General features: G+C 51.6%; 1 protein-coding gene across 6 annotated transcripts in view; it reads left to right on the top strand.

Moving 5' to 3' along the window:
• IGSF9B (immunoglobulin superfamily member 9B) overlaps positions 1 to 13,879 on the top strand; it is a 96,554-nt gene that overhangs the window by 26,326 nt on the left and 56,349 nt on the right. For all 6 annotated transcript variants that reach the window (XM_030538491.1, XM_030538495.1, XM_030538490.1 and 3 more), the window contains exons 2-3: positions 1,550 to 1,747; positions 4,509 to 4,655. In XM_030538491.1, coding sequence (XP_030394351.1) covers positions 1,550 to 1,747; positions 4,509 to 4,655 — 345 coding nt within the window. The remainder of the gene's footprint in view (positions 1 to 1,549; positions 1,748 to 4,508; positions 4,656 to 13,879) is intronic.

Here is a 13,879-nt window from a genome sequence, read left to right as displayed (position 1 = left end):
CGAGTGGGTTTATGAATGGATGTCTCTCCTGCTGAAGGGAGGAGAGGCGTCCCTGAAGATGATATTAAGCAATGCAGAGCTGATAGAAGAGCTGTGCATTTCCTGCCTGCACCTCCCCATCCTCCTCCTCCTCCTCCTCCTTCTCCTTCTCCAGAATGGGAGGCAGGGGCACCTGCATGTGGGGGTGGGGAGCATGGGAAGAAGGTGACCTTGGAGGGAATCTCCATGTGCTGAGGGGGCAGGAGGAGCTGGGCAGCTGGCTGGGCAGTTGGTGACAGACCTATGTGCTCAGGGGGAGCAGGCCTCAGGGGGCAGCCTTGGGGGGCCACTCCCTCCTCTGCCATGCTTTGCTGTGCTAGGCCAGAGCACAGTCTGCTCTCTGCACCCACAGCCTGGTCTTTCGCATTCTCAAAGTTCTGCCTGCGATGGGGCCATCAGTAGGCAGCATCTATTCATTGCATTTGCCCTCGCTCTTTTTACTCTCCCAGCCACTTTCCTTCGGTCTCTTGCCCCTGGTGTCCCTGCTCTGCTCCCCTTCCTTTCTGAGTCAAGAGGCCAGCCCTGGGCATAGCATCTTGGAGATGATCTGCAGCAGCCTTTGAGCATGTTCAGTGGCTGCTTGTGGCTCCCCAAAAAGGGGGCAACACATATGACAAATCTGCCCAGCTAGCAACCCCGGTGATCCAATGAACCAAACAAACGAACCAGTGACTGCAGGGTGAGCTGTCTCCTTGGCCCGACTCTGACAAAGACGAGGTGGCTTAGGTGCCTTTGGAGCAGGTGAGGGACCCAGCCCGCTTGACCAGAGTTCTGGGACTGGTGGGAAGTAGACTGTTCTCGGGCCGGTCGCTGGGAGGAGAGCGAGTAGCTGGAGTGAGGGGTGCCTCTGGCAGGTCTGGAAGTCACGCGAGTCACTCAGTTGCACTGGCATCGTGTGCAGTGTTGGCAGACCGTGTGTGTCTCAGTTGTGGAAGCCGCTGTTTCCCGGCGGGGTGGAGGGGCTTACTGGAAACATGTTGCCCTTTGGATGCCGTGACTCTCTAGGCTTGGACAGTTTTTCTCGTTCTCAAACTGCTGATGGGGAGGCTAGCACGACCCATCCTCGGCACCATGGCGAGCGGCAGCAGAGGCCTGTGGAGTGGGATATTCTTTAGTCTGCTGGCTTTCCTCTATGTGACCCTGCTGCCCTGATCTGCTCCTAGCCTTCGGCTAGCACCAGGGGCACTGTGCTACCGGCTTGCTACCGTTAGAGCCTGGCCGTGCGCCCTTCGTTAGCATGGTGCTGTGGCAGACTTGCTGCTGCAGAGTTGGGGCATGCTCCTTTTCTCAACGCCCCAGCGTGGTGGTAGGGAGCTCAGCTGCTAGAGGGAGTGTCTCCGTTTCCTCACCAGGCCCAACTGCTGGTTCCCAAGCCATAGTGTGCCCTGTGAAAGTCTCGCCATGTGGACCTGCAGGAATGTGGAGATAGGCTGCTTGCAATAAAAGCCACTGACTCTGCCTGGCTGTGTTTTTTGTGTTTTTTTTTTTTTTTTTGTTCCTTTCCTCCCAGGTGCCCACGGCTCAAGGGAGGAACCCGAGTTTGTGACAGCTCGTGCTGGCGAGAGCGTGATCCTGGGATGCGACGTGATCCATCCGCTGACCGGGCAGCCCCCTCCCTATGTGGTGGAGTGGTTCAAATTCGGAGTCCCCATTCCCATCTTCATCAAGTTTGGGTTTTACCCTCCCCATGTGGACCCAGAGTATGCAGGTGAGTCTTCGAGCCATGGGCTCCTGTGCCGAGAGGGGATGGGGCGGCCGTGGCACTTCCACTGGGCTTGGTGCTTCAGCATCTTCACCTGGAGCGACCAACCTGCCATGGGCTGAGGCGGATGTACACTGTGTCCTCCAGCCCTTAAGCACCCCCCACCCTGCCCTCACTGCCATCCGAGGGCAGGGGCATTCCTATGCACTGTTCCCCAGCATGCTAACAGCGTGTGAGGAGCTGCCCCGGGAGTGCACTGAGAGCTGGCTGCTCAGCACAGGACTGTATCCAGTCTGCCCCCTTCCAGGAAAGTCTCTCTCCCTCTCTCCCTTTCATTCCATTCTTTCCACCCGGCTGGTTTTAATTAAGCGGCAGCATCGGGAAGCCAGCTGGGCTGTGTGGGACGAAAGGAGCCAAGGAAGCAAAAGCAAGGGCAGGCCTTGCTGCTCCCCAGGAACAGCGGAGAGCCTGGGCTGCTGCTTTTGGGGGAAGGAGCCTTACTTGGTGTCCTCTCTGCAGCAAGGGGAACTAGTCCTCCCACTGCGTCTTGCCCTGGCCCCTGGGGTGTTCAGTTCCAAGGGATGCCCCTGTAAGGGGGAGATGAGACTGAATTGTGTGAGTAGGGCAGGACTGAGCTAGGTGATGCTGGATCCAGAGATCCCCAGGGTACAGGGCCAGCGTCCAAGCTGATGAGAGAGCCCGAGGTTCTCAGACACCAGGTCTCTGCGGCTCCCATTGTGGTCATCGGGGCGTTTGCTGGGGTATCTGGGGGCTGCAGGAGCTCACTCCTCTAGAAAGCTGGTGGGCAGGGGAGAAACTGAGTCAGCGAGGAAACTGGCCTGACTTGGTGGAGCGACTTGTCTGAGGGGAAGAGGAAAGGGAGAGCGGGCAGCAAGCTGTCCATGTGGGTGGCTCCATAGGCCTGCTTCCCATGGGGATCTTTGGCCTATGCAGCCCCGTTTGCCCATTGTTGGGTTTCTAGGGGCTTAGGCTGCATCCCTTCACCACCCTATAATCCCCTGCAGCTGCCTGTGGTTGCTGGGACCCGTGGAGGGTTAGGATCACGCAAGGCAGATCAGAACAGGGAGGCAGCTCGCAGATGTAGCAGCAGCTGGCCATCCTCGTGGGGCGGGGGCGACAAGGTGCAGAAGGGGTCATCCCTGGCTTTGACCTGGTCTCTGGTGACACTAGCAAGTGTGCAAAGCTCTGGGGTGAGATGCTACTGCATCTCCTTAGATGCCCTACCAATCCTTTCCAGCTGCTGCCAGTCGGCCCCTTGCAGCAGTAGGGAGCTGGAGGTCCGGTGTCTGTTTCTTGCAGGTGGTGCATGGAGCTGCATGGTGGTGGTAGGGGAGGAGGGAATCATTGTGGATGGAGAATCGATGCAGCACAATCCATGCTCTGAAGCATGGGAGGGAGAGGAGGCAAGGATCCTGTTACCAGCTGGGCTTTGATCCCAGCCCTGTGTGGACCCAGTGTATACACGGGGGAGGGGAGAGGGGACCCTAAACTGAAACCGTGCAGATGCACAGCTGTCTCTGAATGATCTCCCAGTGAGATGGGGAGAATAACAGGACCTGGGAGAGCAGTCACTTGGCCAGGAGGCAGGGAGGCACCCCACAGCTATAGAGTTGGCTTGAGCATGGGACTTGGCAGACGATAAAGGGGCTACTGCCGAGGAGGTATTGTCTGGGGGTGGGGGTAGGGAATGTTTTCCTCCTGCAGGTAGGTATATCAGTTCCCTGCTGTGCCCTCCAAGAAGGGGAGGGATAAGGTGTGAGTGTGCACCCTAGGAACAGGGGAGAGTCTCAAATACCCCATCTATGCCTCCGCTTCCAGCCAGCGCCGTCACTCCAAGGTGGGAGTTGGCCAGGAGCCCAGATTCCCAGCAAGCAGCGTGGCTGGGGAGCTGGCAGTCTCTGGAGGGTGTCAAGCAGGGAAACTAGCTGGCGGCTTGCTGTGTGGTTCTCTTTTCTGGCCAGGAAGAAAATGATTCTATCATGAGTGGCTGGGGTTTTCATCCTCTCGCTCTGGCCTGCGAGTGTGTCCTTGCCTGTCCTATTCCACCTCCCCGTCAACCCTGCGCACCAGCCGCAGGTCATACCTTCTTTGCATTTTGCTCTTCTGCGAGTCAGTTTTCAATGTCAGATCTCGGCGCATGCCTCAAGGCTGCCGTGGAGCCATCACCTTGAGGGGGGATTGGCTCTCTGTGCTCTATCCAGTCCTTGGTCAGCTAGGGGGCAGGTTAGTGCCAGTGGGGCTGGTGGTTTCTGCGGTGGGAGCACTTACCCACTGAAAGCTGAGTCATGAGGCTCCCCTAGAATGCGGTCTGCCCCACAACTGCAGGGGGTAGCTTTGAGTCATTGCACACATGGAATAGACTCTAAACTAGAGGTGAAGGGCTTCTGTCTCGTGGCCCATCCCTTGGGTGTAGTGATGTACTCTAGCCCGGAACGAAGGCATGTTGGAGCTTCCTCCTGGGGGAGGGTTGGGCTGGAAAATTGGACCTGTGGTGCGTTGTGTTGGGCGTCCAAAAATAGAGAAACCAGTCTTTCCTTTTTGAAGAAGCCTGGCCTCAGTGTCCAGTGGTGGAGAGAGATCCTGGGTTCTGGGCAGAGTAGACTCTCTGCAGCCTCTGTAAGGGCTATTCGAGAGGCTGGGTGTTGAGTGGTGGGTTGAGGTGTGAGGCTGATGCTGCACTGCGGCTTCGGGGTCCCCTTTCCCAGCCGAGAGCGAGTCCCTCTGACTCTGTCCGTGTTTCTTCCAGGCCGTGCCAGCCTTCATGACAAGGCATCCCTGCGCATTGAGCAGATTCGCTCCGAGGACCAGGGCTGGTACGAGTGCAAAGTGCTTATGCTGGATCAGCAGTACGACACCTTCCACAACGGCAGCTGGGTGCACCTGACAGTCAATGGTGAGTAGGAGGTGGGGGGGCTTCCCCTCTGCATGCGTCTCTCTGGGTAAATCTGCTCCTGGCATGTGACTGACCAGAACCCCAGGAGACCAAGTCCCAGAGCTCTGCTGCTTTCTTGTCTGGTCTGCACTGTCCACTAATGAAGACCTTTCCCTTCACCCAAGCATCTCCTTCTCCTTTGTATCTCTGTTGAAACTGCCAGCTAGGGCCTTCCATCATCTCCGGTTTCCCCTGTCCTGTGTTATGGAGAGAGCAGCCATCTGTCAGGAATGGGCCTCGGGGCCTCATCTGCTGTCATTTCCCAGGCCGTGCTTGCAGCAGCCAATACTGCAGCACCAGGAATCCAGGGTTATCCTAAACAGTGACTTTGGGATGGAGAGAGAGGAGTGGATCAGAGGGAGGAGGGGAGATGGTGGGAGAGAAGGGATGGAGAAGTATTACCAGGAGGGTCTCCAAGCCCTTCACTGGTTGTTTGAAGCCTCAAAAGACACCTGTGGAACAGGTGAAGGATATAAAGTGAAAGGATCCCTATATGCTGCAATGAAATGCAGCCACCTCTGGAGTGGAACATGGCAGCTGCTTAACAGAAGTACTTACACAACTATTTGGGAAAAGAGGCAGTTTTTATACCCCGCATCAAAACTGCACTGGGAGTTGGGGTAATGGGATGTAACATGCCTACAGCTCCCCAAATTTACCACAGGTCTTTAATGACCACAGCTGGTCAGGACCTGACTTCTACGTGGCCAGCAGTGCTAGCATTAATACAAGGGAAGAGCCCCACTGAGTCAGCAGTACCACTTTCCATGTGTCCTTGTGTCCTTCCATGTAGCGATTCCTTGGAGGGCTCCCATCCAATTTCTGACCCAGCCCCTCTCTGATCAGCTCAATACAGGTTGTTACCAGCCTGTTTTGCTGCCCCTCCTCTAGTTCCTGTTTCAGGGCTGTTTCTCCAGGTTTTCTTAGCAGCACTTTTCCGAGTGTCCTGGGCTCATTGTGTGGTGTCTATGGATCTCTCTGGGAGGAGAAGGGCTCAGAGCTGCCCTCCTCCTCGTCATGCGATGAGGAGCGGGGGTCGGGGGAGGGAAGAGAGAGGCATTTAGTGCTGTCCATTTCTTGGGTTTATCTAGCCCCTACCATTGTGGTATTGGAGAACCAGCCTTCAATATCTTCACAACCCCCCGTGAGGTAAGGAAGCACAATGCTGTCCACTTGACAGCTGAGGAATGGAGGCCCAGAGAGATGAAGCGACTTGACTAGGGTTACCTAGGATGTGTGCGTTGCTGTGGGAGTTGAACCCAGGCCTCCAGCAACCCGGGCTTGTTCTCTGTTCACTCGACCACCTGTCCTGGGTCATTGTGAGGTAGAAGGCAGGTGAGCTGTGTTGTGACAGAGGTAGGCAGCTGCTCAGACTAGGGTAAATCCAGGGACATTTTAGCTAGTGAGCAGTTGGGGACCAATCAGCCAAGTCCGGGAATAACCCAGGTGGGGGCAGGTCTAGCCTTCCAAGCAGGACCCCAGGACAGACCGATGCATATTAGCATAAGGAATGTGTGTCGGGGCTTACTGTGCATTTGGTACACCTGAAAGGTGCAGGGCAGACTGGGATTGCAGGAGGGTCTGTGGGTGGGATGGGAGAGTGGGAGTGTAGCGTATATATTGTCTGTGTTAGCAAGAGGAAAACCAATGAAGGTAAGAAACACTTGTACATGGCAGCTCCCCTCTCTGCCTTTGTCACCTTTCTTTATAGCTTGCCCTTGGCTGAAAGGTCTCTCGGATGGATTTGCTTTGAACCCACAGAGCAGCTGGGGGAACTGTGGGCTGGTAGTCTGCATTCTACTAGCGAGGTTTTTTTGTCACTGCTTTTGAACGAGCTGATCAGATGAGCAGGTGGCAATGTCTTGCTGAGACAAGACTGAATCCCACCCTGGATGGGGGGGAATCTGGATGCCTGGCTCCTGACCCTGCAAGCACTCCACTGGCAGTACTCCTGTTGTATTCTGTGAGAATACTGCTCATGGAATGTTGCAAGATTGAGCCACTGGAGTCAGTCCAGGTGAAGGGAAGAGGAACTGCCTGCTGGGAGATTACACTTGGACCTTGCCAACATGCAAATGGCCCCACTTGTACTAAAATCAGTTTTTAAATCAGTTGAGTTTCACCTGTGCCAATGTGTGTGGGTGCATGTAAAGCTGTTCACACTGGTTGATATTGATGTAGTTTACTTTGATCCGTTCCAAAGAGTTGTGTGTGTTCACACAGGAGTTGCACCCATGTAACTGAATTAAACTTAAAAATGGAATTTTTGTTTTGTTTTGTTTTAACTGGACTCATTTTTGTAGAGCAGCTCTGAACCTGAGAATTGACTACACTTTAATTATGAGGTTGAAAAGCATTCTCTTTGGGCTGCATATGGGTGCTTGGTTTGTTTGCAGAGATCAGCATTGGCAGCCTGCAAGTTTGAGCGCATGATACATATTGCATAGGTCCTCCCTTGGGCTCCAAGCTTTCAACTGGAATAATAAGCCCGCCATTGAGACTGAGAATCTGACTGAAAAGAAAAGAATTGGATAAGGAATGCACTTCCATTCATTATTGTGTTTAATCTGAGCCAGAAGGGTGCCAGGGGAAAGAGGTAAAGAGAAATGGGAGGATGGGGGTTACACATTTTGATCTTCCTACTTATGCCGGATAGCACTTACTCTGTGAGTAGTCTCATTGGCTTTCATGGAACTTTTGAAGGAGTAAAATCCAGCATGTGTCAGAGGTTCAGAATCTAGCCCCCCCCCTTTTTTTTTTTTTGCCTTGGTTTGTTATGTATTCATTTTTCTAGTTCCTATTTAAAAATCTGTCTCTGCGTCTCTCTCTCTCTTTCTGTTTGTGGTCTCTGAACTCATGGGTAATGCTGTGAGCAGGATTTTTGAGAACAAAATGTGCCTTGTGACGATCCGAGTGGAGATGGCTCCACCAGACTGTATTCGAGCTCGATGCACCAGCACAGGCTGCTGCTGTACACCTTTGCATGTGGATTTCAGGTTGGGTTAAGTAATACACATAAATGAAACCCATCTCAAGTTGGCAGTTTTTACCCACAGGCGGCTGCAGGTCAGGACTACCCGAGCAGTGTGGGGGGTAGCCCCATCCTAGAATAGCGGGGACAGGTTCAAAGTATATTCCAAGTCCTGTGTGGGAGGCCTTGGACTGGAATAGCAGGGAATTCTATGGGTCAGGATTTACAGGAACGAGCTGATCTGGCGATGAGAGAGATAATAGCTAGGGATGCTGCTGACCAGGATAGCTGTGTACCAGCAGGAGCAAATGACAAGTTTTACACATCACCTGCCTATTCAGTGACACTCCGCCCTTCTGTAGCACTTCCTGTCCCAGAATTGCAAATGCTTTATACGCGTTAACTAGTTAAGCTTTGCAATCCTGTTATGAGGTGGCCAGCGGCTGTGTGCGGATTACTTTTCCTACCTCTGGAGTGGAGCAGGGCAGCTGTTTAACAGTGCACGGTGGTACTGCGCAACAATACGAAGGGCGGGAAATAGACGCCTGAGATCAGTTGAAACTGCAGGTTGCCAAGATGCTATTAGCTAGCAAGAGGCTGGTGTTAACCCCTCCCCTTACACGCAAGGTTCCCAAGGATCTTGAAGGGACACACATGGTGGGGATTTCAGTTTTACATCTCGTCTAGAAGCTGGCACCTTCAGCAGCAATGGGTAGGGGGAAAAATGCCTGCCTGCCTCTTGCGAAGTTCTTGGCTTTGGTTAAAAGTCCCAGGTGTGAATGCCTATGACAAGTATCCTAGTAACCTCTTCCCATTCAATATCTGGGTGTGCGCTTCCTCAAATCAGAAGAAACGGGCCCTTTTCCAGCCGAAGGGCCCCTGAGCAAGGCCCAGTGGAAACTCTCTCTTTACACAGTGTTATTCAGGAAGAATAAATAGCTTCTAGCCAGGGACTGCTGCAGCTCAGACTTGAGGTGCATTGGCCGAGCTTCGTTGGGGGAGCCCAGGGCTGGAATAGCCAGCCTGTCGTTCGTTTTTTTTCCAGTGGAGGTAAACTTTTCTGGACAAAGAACCAAGAGAAGGAGAGCAGATCTATCCAGCAATTTGCTGCACTGATAAGTGCTCTATAACGTCTTCGTTAGATTTTTCTCTAATGTCCCACAACGCAGTCAACCTGTGGCAGGGCATATTGTGAAGGCCAAAACTATGACGGGGTTCAAAATATTCAATAAGTTCATGGAAAATAGGTCCATCAATGGCTAATAGCCAAGGTATCAGGGGTGCAACCTCATGCCCTGGGTGTCCCTAGCTCAGAGGTCGGCAGCCTTTCAGAAGTGGTGTGCTGAGTCTTCATTTATTCACTCTGAGCTAAAGTTTCGCATGCCAGTAATACATTTTAACATTTTTAGAAGGTCTCTTTCTATACGTCTATAATATATAACTAAACTGTTGTATGTAAAGTAAATAAGGTTTTTAAAATGTTTAAGAAGCTTAATTTAAAATTAAATGAAAATGCAGAGCATCCCCTCCCGCCGGATTGGTGGCCAAGACCCAGGCAGCGTGAGTGGCTGTGAAAATCCGCTTGCGTGCTGCCTTCGGCACACGTGCCATAGGTTGCCTACCCCTGCCCTAGCTGCTGACTGCCAGACACTCGTGGTGGACGAGAAGGAGTGGCTCACTTGATTGCCTATTTTGATTCCCTCTGAAGCACCTGCCCCTGGGCTAGCTGGACCATTGGTCTGACCCAGTGTGGCTGTTCTGATGTAATTTCTGATGGACCCTGTGCCTCAATTATGTGTTCTTCACTTGAAGAAAAAAATCCCGACTTATTTTGGGTGAGATCATTACTTAAAAAAGGGACCAACTTGTATTAGTAATTATGTGGTTTAATTATGTGGAGCTTTTAAAATAAATTACATTTTGAAATATTCTTGGGAAAAGAATCATCTTTTTTTTAATAAATTAGTTGGAAACTTAAATCTTGCTTTGAAACTCAGATTTTGTGAAATTACCTTTCTTTTTTATTAGTGCTAAATTATATAGTAACTAGTAATTTGTCACATTAGGATATGCTATTTTTAGCTTAGAATAAGTAACTCTGGGATTTTTTCTGTCTGTGTAAAAGCAGGACATCATGACATAATGATGAGAGCAAAGGTCTGGGAGTCAGGGCTGTTGGATTCTATTCTTGTCTCTGCAACTGACTTGCTTCATAACATTGAGCAAATGACTTAACCTTGCAGACCCTCAGTCTTCCTGGCTGTAAAATGGGGCTAATAATATTTCCTTACCTCCCAAGGCAAGGCTGAATTTCTTGATAGGTTGTAAAGAACTTTCAGATCTTTGAGTGGATGGTTCTGGGGAAAGGCAAAGCAGTAGTTTCAATAAACTAAAAGACACACTGGAAAGTCAGTGGCCTCTCTAAATAGCTTTTGCCACCCAAATTAGGCATAGGGAGAAGGCATTGGAGAGTGCAACTTGCCCTGGTTTGTTAATAAGCCCTTTGCACTTATATAACATCTTTCATCCAAATGCCTTAAAATAATTTGCTCAGACAGAGTCAGAATATGCTCCCAGAGGCACCCGTGCAACCCTTTGGACATGAAGTCCATCGGGCTGCATGGGTATAGCGAAAGGTTGCATTTGGCTGTAATAAATTAAGCTTAAGTTCCCTAGGAAAAAGGTACCATTCTTCTCATTTTACAGATGAGGAAACCGAGGCAGGAGAAGTTCAAGTTAGCATTTCCCCAGCATTTCTCTGATTTTATGATGACTCAAGGTTTGGGTGCACAACTTGAGATGACTAGGGCTTGCACTTAATTTTCAGAAGCAGTGTGAGACTGCTCCAGCTGAAGTCAATGAGAACTGCTGGTGCTCAGGTGTCTCAAACTGAGCACCTAAAATCGGAGGCTGCCAAAGTCAGACATCACTCTTAGGCCATGTCTACATCTAAAATTTTGCAGCGCTGGTTGTTACAGCTGTATTAGTACAGCTGTATAGGGCCAGCGCTGCAGAGTGGCCACACTTGCAGCAACCAGCGCTGCAAGCGGTGTTAGATGTGGCCACACTGCAGCGCTGTTGGGCGGCTTCAAGGGGGGTTCCGGGAACGCGAGAGCAAACCGGGAAAGGAGACCAGCTTCGCCGCGGTTTGCTCTCGCGTTCCCGGAGCCACCCAGCAAACCGCAGGGAAGGAGACCTGCTTGCTCGGGGTTCCGGGAACGAGAGAGCAAACCGGGAAAGGAGACCAGCTTCGCCGCGGTTTGCTCTCGCGTTCCCCGAACCACCCTGCAAACCGCAGGGAAGGAGACCTGCTTGCTCGGGGTTCCGGGAACGAGAGAGCAAACCGGGAAAGGAGACCAGCTTGATTACCAGAGGCTTCCTCCTTCCACGGAGGTCAAGAAAAGCGCTGGTAAGTGTCTACATTGGATTACCAGCGCTGGATCACCAGCGCTGGATCCCCTACACCCGAGACAAAACGGGAGTACGGCCAGCGCTGCAAACAGGGAGTTGCAGCGCTGGTGGTGCCCTGCAGATGTGTACACCTTCAAAGTTGCAGCGCTGTAACTCCCTCACCAGCGCTGCAACTTTCTGATGTAGACAAGCCCTTAGAAAATTCTGGGTAGTGTGATTTGTCCAGGATCACACAAGTGAGTCAATGGCAGAATCAGGAATAGATTCCCCTGGGCTTGGACTCCCTTTGCTGCACCTTACCTGCTACATCATTTGTCTCCATTCATTTGAGAGCAAATATTTTGACCGAATTGCCTTTGTTCTCTTCCATTCCCAATGTATTAGAACTTGGGAGTTGCTGGTAGGAAGTGGCAACCTGCTTACAGAGACATTGGCAGCTTTGTGGAGACCCAGTCTAAATTTTGTGTGGTTTTTAAAAAGTAATGAAACACAAGTTTTCATGACTTTCAGTGAGAAGAGAATTAGTTTCATTGAACACTCCCCTGCATTGTTCACAGCTTAAATGCTGCAGCATTGTGGCTGGTGCAGTGCAGCACTGTGGCTGGAGAACTAGGAAGTGAAACCAATCAGTCTAGTTTAATTGTCTGTCTGAAATTAATGAAATGCAAAAAGTAAACTAACTTGTGGGCTGGCTCACTTGCCCTAGAGGGTTAGGATTCCGTCTTGTCATGTTCAGGAACTAAAGAAATGAGACATTAGTTTGAGTGCAGATCCAAGAGCATGGATGTAAGGTCCTTTTGCTCAACCCAGGATGTTCGGACTATGGCTGGAATTTTCCTATCCCCCTTAGGCCCCCAGTCTAATTTGCCTGTACCTTGGCAAAGAGTAATGCCTTCCTCCAGATCGGGATTAAGTGTCGTGTGTAAGTACCCACGACTGAGCCTAGAGAATGGTCTCTTCCCCACCCCCACTTCATCGGGAGGGCTGGGAGGTCCCTCCCTGTGGATCTCGGCTAGTCACTGGCACACTTTGTAGATGAGATCATGCTGTCCTGGGCTGATGCAAGGTCGCTCCCTCCAATCCATTCTCTAGTGCTTTGTCCAATCTGCTTCCCTCGAGGAGTCTGTTCCACAGCCTGATAGATCAGGACGATCAGATGATACTTATCCCTATGTTTTCCTTTTCTTCAAGTTATTCTCCCTCCCCCCCCCCCCCGCCAACCCCAGTGTCTTGTGGAGCAGCTCTCCTCCCTCTGCACATCTGCAGTCTGATTGCTTGGGTTGGGTCAGGAAGCAGAGCAAGTTTTGAAGATAGGCAGGGATGTGTCCTGAGCCTCATTAGGGAGCAGCCCAGGATCCTAGTGGGTTTGAGATTGACTCGGTTATTAACTCGAGCAAGTCAGACTGAGTCACCGGGAAGCAGATGATCCAAACAGGATGGAACTTTAATCAAAACAGTGTCTCCTCCCTCCCCTGCCCCCAATACTTAATAATCAGAGTCTTTGGAAGGGCCCATAAGGAGTGGAGGTTGAAAAGCACATGTCAGTGCTAGGGAAGTGGAGCCTGGTGCTCTTTCCCCTGTGTGTAGGAGGGCTGGCTGTGGCTGTAGCCTTTGGGGAGGGGAGGGGGTTTACCTCCTGCACCCTACAGCTTTGGAGACTCTTCCCTCCCCCCACCCCCCTGTGCCCCACTGGAGGGCAAGGTGGAGGAGTGGAACACAGGCGGTGTGTGTGTTGGGGTGTGAGTGTCTTTGGATGCTGATGTGCCTGTCTGTGGAGACCTATGTGGGGCAGGGCAGGTGATATGTGCTTCCCTGATGGCTTGATATGTGCTAGGACAGGCGGGGGATGCGCCTGAGTGGGGCCCGCACTTGGCCTCAGCTGCGAATAGTTCTTGGAAGCTGCATAGGTGGGAGAAGGTGCTGCGGTCCACAGCATCTGCCACAGGACCAGCTCAGCTGCTGCTTCCTCTCCCTTGTGACAGGTGCCGATGGTGGCCCAGCATGGAGTGGAGGCTAGTTGGGAGGAATACATGCCCCCTTCTCATGGCACGGGCTAATTCCTTCTGTCCCCTTGTATGGCTAGTTCCTATGGCATCCTCCCCATTCAGGAGTGAAGTGTGGTGAGCCCTGGAAAGCTGCAGGTGAAGGTGACCCCTTCCTCTCCCTTGCTGTCTGTTTCCAAGAGAACCTGTGGCCATTATTCCCGCAAGCTTTCCTCAAAGACAGCCTGTCTGCGTGCCCCATAGCCTTGTGTTGGCTGCATGCTCCCTGTCCCACAGAACTTGTTTCTCTGTATTTCATACAGTGCTGAGCACGCAGGGGTTTAATAACAGAAATAATTATCTCAATCCTCTAGGCCCAGCCATACAGTATAAACAGAATTGCTTTTAGAGGGAGGGCTTTAGTGCTTCTGGAGCACATTAGCTCACTTAGTTTTCTTAGGAAAAAATAGTCATGGGAGGGGGGAAACCACATATACTTGTTTTCAGCTTAGATTAAATTGCCAACATATCTTCCTAGAAAGTGGGATTTAACTGTGCCTGATAATTAGGGGCGTGCTGTAATACTGCCAGCCTCTTGAATCGGAAGGAGTCTCTCTCTCTCTGCAGTGCAGTGTTTTCATGTGTTGTGACAATAACAACTTAATGCAAATAGGGGGGAAGTAACTTGGAACTGTAAATGGGGGAGCACCCAGAGTGGGAGGAGAGAGCTGGGGCTCTGGCACTCAACCATAGCTGTGTGACCTGGAGCCGGTCACTTTACCTCTCTGTACCTCAGTTGTGTACTTCACAGGAGAGTTGTG

The sequence above is a fragment of the Gopherus evgoodei genome, chromosome 19, assembly GCF_007399415.2.
Source record: "Gopherus evgoodei ecotype Sinaloan lineage chromosome 19, rGopEvg1_v1.p, whole genome shotgun sequence".
NCBI classification, from domain to species: domain Eukaryota; kingdom Metazoa; phylum Chordata; order Testudines; family Testudinidae; genus Gopherus; species Gopherus evgoodei.
This window is presented reverse-complemented; position numbering and strand designations above follow the sequence as displayed.